The sequence below is a fragment of the Protopterus annectens genome, chromosome 6.part1 (genome assembly GCF_019279795.1).
Source record: "Protopterus annectens isolate FY-2018-M chromosome 6.part1, PAN1.0, whole genome shotgun sequence".
Taxonomy (NCBI): domain Eukaryota; kingdom Metazoa; phylum Chordata; order Ceratodontiformes; family Protopteridae; genus Protopterus; species Protopterus annectens.
The window spans coordinates 433498669-433510825 of NC_056738.1; the positions used below are offsets into that span (position 1 = coordinate 433498669).

Here is a 12157-nt window from a genome sequence, read left to right on the forward strand (position 1 = left end):
AGTATCAGTAAATATGCACAATCTCTGCAGAAGTAAAAGTCATCTACATAATTCCACATAAAAGAGATCTGTAACTAATGAAGAGGTTGCTGCTAGCAAACAACTTTATATCTCATTGTTTCATCTATGAATAAAGTGCCTGTTGCCCTTGAGGAATAAATTGCCAGTGTTACATTAAAAAAATGATGAGCTAGTAATATTGCAATAGGGAATGGATGACAAACTGATAACGTTCATATTTACTAGGTATTTACAACAAAGAGGGCATTCCCAGGACTGTAGCATCCACCCCCTTTAAAAGTACAACAAAGTACAGTATCAGCAATCTATCTACATACTGTGGGAGTAGAACCCACAGCCTTATGCATCACAAGCAAGTAGCATACCTGTTGTACTACTAACAACAAACACAACCAGCCTTGGCATAAGCAGCACTAAACTTCTCTTCCCCTGAAGAACTATGTAGCACAAGAAATCTGGAAAAAGTCAAAATTTATTGGGGGGGAGACAAAGGCCCAAAACCAGGGACACATTTTAAACATTGCTTGTATAATCTTTGAAAATTTGCTAGCATAAAATGTTTGTGTTATCATGCATTTCCTAAAAGACAGGAAGACTGAAACTTAAATGGCTATCATTATTTAGTGAATTCAGATCTCACTGATTTGCCAGAAAAACACAAATTTTAAGATGAACAGACCACAAGTATGAGCCAGACATTCCAGGCACTCTGTAAAACTTTGGACTTAACTCCTTGAATCACATGTGGTGGTTGTATGGGTAGAGAATTTAAGCTGTTGCTCCTTGTACCGAAGGTACAGGGTTTGAGTCTTGAGTAACTGTAAGTACCAGTTATACCTAACTGGGGCATTTACACACACACACACACACACACACACACACACACACACACCTCCTTACATGCACTGCAGCAATCTCCTTGGAAGCAGAATGGGAAACATGAGCAGAACGGTTACATGCATAATGGATGGAAGCAGTTGGAAAAATGAGCAGAATGACCCCTCCTTACAGCAGCAGTACGACAAGCAATAAGAACCAGACCCATAAACTATGGGAAGGTATCTCCTTATGTACACTCACTCTGAACTGCAGCAATCTCCTTACATATGTAAGGGATGGAAGCAGAACTATCTCCAACAAACTTGGAAAAATGAGCAGAATGAACACTCCTTATAGCAGCATTATGGCAAATGGCTGAACCAGTAAGCTTAAACTTACTGTAGTTTAAATTGCGTGGACAGGAAGGAGAATAGAGCATGCACAGATCCAACCAGACTGGAAGTTAATTACAAATGCAGCTGCCTGCCCCTGCACATTGCCATATGGAAATAAACAGTCAGACAGTAGTACACATCTCCTCCAGCCCTCAGCCAAATTTTGCCAGGCTGGCAGTCTGCTCACAAAGCCGAAGTCATTGCAAGCACATCCCCTGCATTTGATGACATCAGCAAAAATACACTCAAAACATTTTTGAAAAAAAAAAAAAACTGGGAAATTTGGAAATTAAAGGGACCTCTCAGGAATTCATGGTACCCCATTATTTACTCCTCAAAACCAGTAAATACTGAGGAATTCAGTATGGTTGTGAGGTCTGGCAACAATATATGTTCAAATGATCACTGCAGTCACCACTCCCTCCCTCCAACCCCCCTTATTTTTTCTTGTGTTGTTCATGCCATGGTGTGAATACTTATTTTTTGCTGTTGCTAGCATTGTGCTTTCAGGGATCAGCCAAGCTCTGCCTGTTGGCATGAGTACTCTGAAGGGATTGGCACCCCATCTTGTCTTTTTCTTATCTCAGCTCGAGCTGACTGATGGTTTGTGTGCATGGAATGTGGCCTGAAACTTTGGAAGCTGGCCAGCTGTTATATCCTTGGCATTATATAACCCATATAACTAAGACTACTGCAGCAACGATCATTCGAACATCTACTGTTATGGTAAGTTTACTTACACAACTGTACTTTCTCTTTAATTGTGATGCTCTTTGCTTTGATTTCTGGCACTTTTTGTTGCCTAATCCATATATAATTAGCTTGGCAGCTCTTTATACAGTGACACCTCCCCAAAAAAAAAAAACATTGTTGGTACTCATTGCTTGTCTGTGAATCCCTGATGTCCACTTTATAAGCATAGTTTGATGTACATTTGTGTGCATGTACTGTACGCATTTTACCTCCCATCTGCCTGCTGAAGATGTTTTGTCTTTTTTTTACTTCTACCGTAGTGTCCCTGGGTATGAAGAACAGTACAGTGAACCCTCATTCATGTTTTTTGCTCAAAAAAACATACATTAAGATGAGACTACAGTTTAGAATCATAATTAGAAATTGTCCGTTGTATGATCTCTCTACATGTAATAGCAGCATGGAATAATGAGTTTTGAAAGTTGAAACAGGAAGGGCATATCCTTCTGGTAAGCTGATGCTTCATTAACTCAGAAGTGAAAATATTGCACATTGACTGCATTGCAGAATAGAAGATGGAAAATGTGACTTTACTTTTCTTTTCCACAATCTTCCTCTTTTCTGGGATTGTGCCATCTTGGGTTAGGTATATTTAGAGACTGCATATAGGTGGAGACTTCCTGTCACATCAGGGGTATTGGGGAGGGGGGCTTGTCCCCTGCAAAAAGGAGTTGTTTTCATGTGTTGTGTGACCTTGGGAGTATTGCTATTTTTGAAATTGTGATGGATATTTATTCTGCACAGCTCATCATTTTTATGCCATTTTTCTGTTTTATATTACATATTAGTTCAGAGCCATAGTTGGCTTTTGTACCACCTGGTGCCGCTCCATGATCTGATGCTCCTCAGCTCAAGTTGTGGAGCAAAAACAAAAAGGCCATTCCCTAATCCAGTAGTCTTTCCTTGTTCAGTGCTCCATTCACTAACAAGTGGCCAAGTCCCTGTGTCCCTCAGCTTTAAGTTGAATGGAAAAAATTATAATCTGTACTTTTTAAAACTCTAACAAGCTACATGCTACAAGTTTTATCACACACAAAGCAAGTGCTTCAGTCTTTTTATTTTTCAAAACAGGTTTATTGTTTTAACATACAAGACAAATATCATAACAATTTTATACAAGTAATTAAAAATAGATATGATTATAACATTCAACAAAACAACTAAAGTATTTACAAAGACATCCACTACAATCAGATCAATTAATTAAACTAAAATACCATGCTATTGAAATTAGGATTTTTTAACAAATTTTGTAAATTATCCCATACAATATAATAAGATGTTTTTCTAGTTGTTCTTGACCTAATTGTGTTTATTTCCATATGGCACACTATATTCATAACATTTTTAAATTCATTGAACGAAGGAGGTATATCTGAAATCCAATTTCTGGTTATTATTTTCCTAGCCACTGCTAGAATAGACCATAACAAGGGAAGCTTAACCTTTTTAACACTTTGAGGTACAGGTGTGTTGAATAATATAAGAGATTTAGAAATAATGAAATTATCTTTAAAAAGAGCCTGCAAAAATTCATTAATTGACTTCCAGTATTTTTTCAATTTTATACAGTCATAAAACATATGAGCCCAGTCAGCATTAATTTCTACATTACATCTCTTACATAGATTATCTTTATTATTTATTTTATTCATCATCAAAGGTGTATAAAAAGATCTATGTAAAAATTTCCATGTATAAAGTCTCCAGACAATGGAAGACGTAGTTCTATAGGCAGATTCCAATATATATTGTTTATCTTGTTGATTTGGTGGGTCCCCATTAATAGAAGTGAAATAATTCCAGTATGTATCTACACTGTAAAAAGTTTCTTGTCTGATAATTTTATGTATGTATGAAAGTTTACCTTTATCAGAAACTTTATGTTGTAAATTTAATATCAAGTAATCAATCAGTGTTGGAATAGATTCTTTAACTGTTATAGACATTAGATCTATTTTATTAATGAGATGTTGCCTAAAGGTCTGAGCCTCTAACCAGCAAGTTTCTCTTAGATCAAATTCTTGTTTTAAGAAATCTAGATTTTTAACTTTATTATCAGATATCAACTGATACCAGTACTTTAGATCATTATCTATAGCTAAATGAGTTCCTTCAGAAGTAGATGACAAAAGCATACCCTGAGTATACATTATAGGGAATATAATAAAATTCCATTCCCTATACTTAGGGTGCATGAATATAAAATTACGATAGCTAATAATAATATTTAATGGGTAACAAACCATATGTTTAGGTGTAATAGGTGAAGTACAAAATTCCTTTAGTAACCATAACATGGAGTTATTTACAATCATATTTTTATGTGTTAAGGAGATTTTCATGAAGTGCATACTAATTAGCTCCCAATAATCTTTCCATTTTGCGACATATGACTGATCTATTAATAAAGTAATAACTTTTACAATAGAAGAGATAGTATATAAATTAAAGTCTGGAAAAGAAATACCCCCTTGAGACCAGCTATTAGTATGTTTCTTTAATGCAATCCTAGGCCTATTAGGTGCCCCAAGTGCTTCAGTCTTGACAGCAAGCAATCACAGTTTTTTCCATTTCTGTACTGGCATTCAGAAATGCTGGTGCAGAAATGCATGTTTCTACTACAATACAGACTAATTGGCGGCTGCTGATCAATCATGCTCCCTAACACCTTGCACTAGTGTGTCAGATTTCTGATTTCACTTCAGTCTTCAGAATGGATTTTTTTAAAAAACAGAATATGTTTAAAGTTTAGTCCGTGAAGTATGAGATGGAGATTCTCTGAAATAGATTTCTAGATATTCAGATCCAAATGGGCTTATAAATGGAAACATTTGAGTATTTATAGATCATGAGTGAACGCAGAAAGGGATGTAGTTTTCATTTGTACCAAGTGCTGCTCTTTCTCCTATCTCTTAAGTCCTGTGCACGCTCTTGTCCATAAACAATACTGTATTTGCCTCAGGAGCTCTGTTGAGAACAAGTACTGCATTCCTTGATACTGCCCCAGTGGAATACATTAACACCTTCTCTTTGCTGTGTTTGTTTCATGCAGGACACACAAGGCTGGCTATCCAAGCAGTAAGCTTCCTTACATTCCAAGTGGCATTATGTTCCGAAATAACCAGATGCCTTCTCCACTCGTCCAGCAGTACCTTCCATATATGGTCTATTCCACAAAACCAGAGTTTCAGGAACCCCTTGGGATGGAAGAGTCACTGCTAGAGCCATACTCTTACCACAAAGTGAGTACTTGCTGGTAGTTTTTACACTGTTATTCCTGTGAGACATTGATTGTGATTGTCATGTGTGGTAATAAAAGGCTATTCTAGAAAAATAGAAAAGCTTGATGTTTTATGGCTTGGTATACTTTTCCACATGAAGATGTAGTGTATATGTTGACTTCCCACAATCCTTGTTGTTTGTAAAATATTCTTGAAAGGTATATGGGGAACATTTGTGTTGCCTGTACTACTGTGCATCTGATAAGGTAGCCTGACAAAATGTTAGTACAATAAACTCTCAGTTAATCAGCACCCATAGGGGTTGGTAGATGCTGGATAACTGTAGTTTCTGGTTGTTTGAGAGTTACTATTAAAAATAGGCATGACTAGTATTGTACCCTATACTATTTGTTTGATTTGACTTGTTCTCAGGTTAGGGAGAGAGGGAATTTATTCCTATCTTCCTTTTTAAAACTCCAAAACTCTAAAAACGCTAAAACGCCTGTACTCCGTGAATCACAATGTCACCAATTCACCAGAATCAAGCAGCCACAACTTCTTTGATGTAAAATGAGAAAACTTTTATTGCGAAAACAAGGTTAAGCGCTACAGTAGCCAAACGAAGTATATTTTAAACAAATATTGGTACACCTTATTGACTAAGGAAGAGATGATTGAGATTCTAGGTCCAAAACCGATCTATGTGTACAAATTGGGACAAAATTTAAAAAGTATATTAGAAAAAGGTAGCAAACAAGGAGACTTAGAGAAGAGCACACACACCATGAGATGTGGTTGTTGTAATCAGTGCAGTTACATCTTAGAGGACACAGAAATAAGGTTAAAAAATTACAATAGGACCAAAGTATATTTCAAAAAGGGAAATTGCAATACAAAGTTTTTAGTGTATATGGCCAAATGCATATTATGTCCGTCATACTATATAGGTAAAACGGAACAAAATTTTAAGAAAAGAATATATTCACATAATTACAGTATAAGTAAAAGAGATGAGAAAAATGCACTGGCCAAACACATTATTAACAAAGGCACTGAACATCAGTTTAGGTTTGGTATATTAGAGGTGATAAAAAGTAATCCTAGAGGGGGTAACATTAAAAGTAAGTTAGCATTCAAAGAAAGTTATTGGCAGATTTTCACTGATGCAACTACCCCACCAGGACTAAATGATTTTATATCAACAAAAACTATTTTGGAATATTTGTAAATACACATGACATATTTATATTCGCATTTATATCTTTATATCTATGTTTTTAAACAATGTGTGTATATGTTACATGATATGGTTTTACATTAACATAGCAATTGGCAGTAGTATTAGGAAGTTTGTGGAAATATCTCTTTAAATGAGAGTAGTGAATGAATTTTGGCACCAATTTCAAGTATTTATACAATATGACTCCGATGGATTATGTTCTGAAGAAGCCTATGCTTTGTAGGTGAAAGCGCTTAACCTTGTTTTCGCAATAAAAGTTTTCTCATTTTACATCAAAGAAGTTGTGGCAGCTTGATTCTGGTGAATTGGTGACATCGTGATTCACGGAGTACAGGCGTTTTAGCGTTTTGGTACAGACGCCGTTTGGTTTGGGATTCAGTCAGTACGCTACTTTTTTCAGTTCAAAACTCTAAAAACGTAAGGTATGCTTCTGTTTTTGTGGGGGGGGGGGGACAGAAAGTGCAACACATGAAAATTGTACTGTATTTCTTTGATTTTTTCTTTTTGCCAGTTGCTTGAGAGTGCTGGTTGCTTGAGTTCCGGTTAACTGAGAGTTTACTGTAAATGGAAGATCGTAGAGTGTATTTTCTCTATGCAAGAGTAGCAATAGATAGTGAGAGGCAACCATTCCATTGTGGGGCACTAGCAGTGCTGTTTCTGAAGTTATGTATTTGGGTTTAGAAATTATCTTGGGCCATTATGAGCATATATTCTACAATAGCATGACATACCACAGTTTATACACAGCTCTTCCTCTGTAGGATATGTGGGGTGCAATAGTCGTGCTGCTGCCACGCATGAACAGTGTGAAATGTCTTACGCCATAAGAAAATACATGATGTTTCACACTTATTTCAAGAACCACCCAATCCTAAGCAAGAGGATCCATGTGGGAGCAAAGCAGGAACAGAGAAACCCAAATAAGTATATTATCACTCTTCCAACTTATGACTTAGGAAAGTTAGGTATTGGAGTCTGAAGACATTGTATAGACAGGTATGTTTAAAAAAAGCATAAATGAAAAGGGAGTGATAAAACGTGTTTGATAACCTGAAGAAGGCTGTGTTGTTACAAGTCTAGCCTTGGCATTACAACAAAGCATTAACTAATCATATTAATGACTTGTGCATAGTAGACCTGAGAACAGTGAGGAACAATAAAGGATGGGAGTTGGGAGGGAGGGGTTTGCTAAGAATTGAGCATTTCCTGAATATTCATTGCTTATTAAAAAGGGAAAAGAGGTATTGAAAATGCTGTTGTGCATTACTGTCTCCAATGAACAAGGCAAAGATATGCACAGAAAACTTGAAGCTAATAGTGAAGAGCAGATAGTTGCATGCAAGATATTCATGTGTTGGAACAGATGTTGACAGATGAGGAAGGGGCAAATATGGCTGAGAACGACTCCCCCATGGATACAGTATGTTGGTAAGCCATTAGCATTCTATGCCTAATTATCTTCAACTAATAGGAAAAAAAGTCACAAGCAGATGGGGGTTGGCCAACTGCATAATATGTATGAGGGGCATGTATAATTAGTCATACTGATGCATAGTTATGTTTATTTCAACATGGTTTACATGACTCACTTTTTTCACTATATTATATAATCAATCTTGTAATGTCTGTTACTTTTTAAATTCCAGGATTCTGCAGCTTGCTCTTATTATTAATAGGTTCTATGTTGCTGACAAATTTTGCTATAACATTTCACTAACTATAGCTCTGTGAGGGTTTGTGTTACTACAGTGATAAAATTGCATCTAAAACATGCATTTTCAGTATGATTATATTACACTGACAGGTAGATGAGGAGAAACTTCTACCTTTGTAGCAAATGCTGTGTGCCCATTGCATGCAGAACAAGGTGTGTGAGTTTGGTACATTTTCATCTGCTGTCTGCCAGCATCTGGGTTCTGTTAGCCCTCCTAAATCTGCAGAACCATTTTTGAGAAAAAATATGGGCATAAGCATACAGTGTCATGGTGCTGATAGGAAAATTCTTCCCTATGAGTCCCTTTATCTCCACTCTGATATTATGGCTATGCACTGATATCAATGTGTTTTATTCACACATGCTTCTCACACACCCACTATACCTTGAAGATGATCTGAGAGAGCTCTCTATCAATGTATCTGACTGGGCTGCAGCCCTAACCCCTTCCAGGTTGTGTTAGCTAGGCAAAAATAAACCTGCACACCACTCCAGAGAACAAGAGCTGGAAGAGTCATTTGATTCCACTTCTTTATTCATTTATACTAGATAATCAAGTTAAATAAATGTCAGTAATACATTCAGATTATGAGAGTTTGCTTGTTTGCATGTCAGTATACTGCATCCACTTCACTGTGACGTGTTTATTCACTTACTTATTGGTGCTAATCATGTACTTTGCCATGTACAAACAAGGGCCATGACTTTCAAAGTAACTAAATTAAATGCAGACATGTTATTTGACTTGTTCTGGTATGGTCTGAGTAAGCACAGAACCCAGATACCTTCTAATAGTGTAGCCTCACCTGCAAAACAACCAAATTCTAGCCACATTCAAATAAGAATAAAAGCTTAGGGGTAAAGTTCTGAATATAAACTAGGTGACCTGAGTTCAGTTGGCATTGCAGGTGCATGTTCACGGTGGCACAGGTTAGGAGAGGACTGATGAGGCGGCACTTGCTTACCTCTTTTCAGAGGGGAAGAATGGGAACATATACCTGGGTAAACACTTTGTGGTAGGACCACTGTTTTTGTGTGGGATTATGAAGGAATATTGTCTTTAGAGAGTGAAGGGTTTTGGTTGTGGCACACTGAGAGGCATGAACAACAATAACACCAGAAGCCCATTTCATGCTTTCACTTAGATGTTGCCTGAATGCTTGGGGTATATCAGAGCATATACAAAAAAAATCTGAACACTACTGCCCAGGCAGTAATGTACACTGTTTTACCTGATTTTCAACCCAGAGAATGACTGGATCATAAAGATCCTGCCCCAGGGAACAAATGGGATCATTAGACAACTGGGGTAATAGGTTCATAGGTAAGTACTAGGCCAGCTGCCCTTGCTGACCATTTTAAGCCTAGCCAGTTTCCCTTTTTGTGTTCTAAATAACCTATCCCATTTGGTTATAGATAAACCTTACCCCTTCGTTGGTCGATAATTATATATTACCACTAATGAGAATAACTGGGATCATACCATAGTTAATTTGAGGGGACCTATGCATGGGATAAGCATTTAGGAGCTGGTACTTCAAAAATGGCTGCACATTGAGTAACAGCTTGTTTCTAGCTCTCCCCAGCAGAGAAGGCAAGTAGACTTGTGTAAATGGGTAAATTTCAGTAACTGGCAAGTAAGTACACTGCCTGAATGCCAGGAATAAAGAAATACAGAAGACCTGGAAATAATGAGCTACAGAAAGTGAGGAAGAAACACTGACTAGTGAAAGTTCTGCAGCTGTTCAGCAAAAAGCAATTCAACTTTCAGACATGACTTTCAGTAACCTACAGGAAGATATAAAACAATTGCATACAGACCTGGCTAAAACAAACAAAACACTGATGGAGTATATCAACACAAACAACAAAAGGTTGGAAAAAATGGAAGACGCTTTAAACAGATATTCAGATGAGATGATAAAGCTACAAAAATCAAAGGTAGAAATGAAGAAAAGGCTCGCTGAATGTGAAACTGCTCAGGAAGAGATTTCCTTCTTTATTTATTTGACATTTGTTAACCAAGATGGTCCAACAGGGCATAACCATTTTCAGTGGAGGCCCGGGGAGAAAATCTCCACTTAAATCAATAAGAATAAAAATGTAGCAGTAACAGTACATGAAAAAAGTATTTACAAGAATATGACAATATAATATCAGTAAGAATAATATGTTACAAGACATGACAAATATTTACAAGAATATGACAATATAATTAATAAAAGTAAGAATATGACTCAAAGTAAAATTAATAAGGGAACAGATAAAGAAGAAGAAATAGAGAATCAACTGGAGTATAGCAGGAAGAAAGTAGATAATAGAATTAGAGGACAGAGCACATAGGGAAAATCTGAGATTTTCAGCTATACCAGAGAAGCTGGAAGGAACAGACAGCATTAATTTTATGAAAGCACAAATAAACAACTGGACTGGTATTCCTCGGCAGGAGATGTTAGTTTAATGGACACATTGTGTGTATGCTCCAAACCTAGATATAAGAAAGCAACCCAGAACTTTAATAGTAAAGATGCAATTCCACCAGCAGAAGGAGTTGATTCTCACAAAACTGTGACAGAAGGACGAAATACTAAAAGTGGGAGACAGCAGAGAGTTTGTGGATTATGATTACTCATTGTACACCAAGCATAAGAGGAGTAAATTCATACCACTATTCAGGGAATGTCGAGATGCAGGTGTGAGATTCAAACTGCTGTATCTAGCTGTCTTGATATTCTTCCCTGGAGAGACAAAGTCGTTTTTTTTTTTTTTTTTTTTTTTTTTTTTGATGAAGTGCATGCCAAGGATGAAATACAAAAGTTTGTGCAACAAAAAGTGAGCTGTGAAACAGAAGGGAATTCTGCTTCTTGTTCTTCTGGTAATAAGTACCACAGAGAGTCTGTACCCGTGAAACTTTTTCCAGCATTGGGAAATGAAGCAGAGACAGGATTTGGGTGATGGAGATGAACACTAATAAAACCAGTAACTTACTGTGGGATTAGAATGCAGTAATTATATTTGTGAAACATGCCAGAACAAGAAAATCTGGACATATTGGTCTTTTTCACAATTTATTGGCGCTGTGGGGGACTGTAAAGTATATGCCCTACTTCATGTCATTAATGTTTGGAAAAATGCTTTGGTGAGGGGAAGAGAGGGGAGAAAGATAACTGTTTAGAAAAATGCTTTGGGGAGAGGAAGAGAGGGGAGAAAGCTAACCGTAAGTAAATAAAACATTTTCTTTTCTTAGTACTGTATTTGTTGTGTGTGGTTTTCTTTGCATGCTTTAAGTGTAATGGGGATTGTAAACATGTGTCTTTCTTTCTCCCCTATTCTCTCTTTCTTCTTGTACAGTTTTGAGAAATAAGAGCCTGGTTAAAAAGGCATGACAAAGTTAAAATGAATGTGGTTTTTCTCAATCTTGCATGTGGAAATGACTGGATTAAGGACGTTAGATTGATTTGTTTTAAGAGAAAGCAAGTAAATGAAAAAGAATATTGAATATTATGAGTTTTTTCCCTAGCAAACGCATGTATACTTAGTAGCAATTCTGCAGCTGGTCTTCATGTTTCCATGGAAACAGTCTAATAAAAAGAAACTGGCTGTCTGGTTCTGATGTTTCCATGGGGACAGTCTGATAGAGAAACTGGACACAGTTTGGTGGAAGAGGATTGGCTGAGGGAAAAAGAACAGAGTAATTGGCTAGGACATAATGCTCTCTGAAAGCTATCAGGGGTTTTCACAACTGGGAGAGCTTTAAAGGTAAGACAAAATCAATTAGACTTGAAATAAAGTTTTCTAATTTTTTTGAAATGCTGTGGGGATACTAATATAAACAGGTGCTTTTGTTTTTCTTTTTCACCCTTCTATTTTTTCTTTGTTCAGTTTTATGAAATGTAGGCACTGCAATGTAAAAAAAGGAAAAAAAAGAGGAAAATCTGTTTAAGAGAGTATGACAAAAAAATCAGTGTGCTTTTTCCCATGCTTGTATAAG

General features: G+C 36.6%; 1 protein-coding gene across 2 annotated transcripts in view; it reads left to right on the forward strand.

Moving 5' to 3' along the window:
- PTPRN (protein tyrosine phosphatase receptor type N) overlaps positions 1-12157 on the forward strand; it is a 2492130-nt gene that overhangs the window by 967129 nt on the left and 1512844 nt on the right. For both annotated transcript variants that reach the window (XM_044075862.1, XM_044075864.1), the window contains exon 5: positions 5044-5233. In XM_044075862.1, the coding sequence (XP_043931797.1) occupies positions 5044-5233 (190 nt within the window). The remainder of the gene's footprint in view (positions 1-5043; positions 5234-12157) is intronic.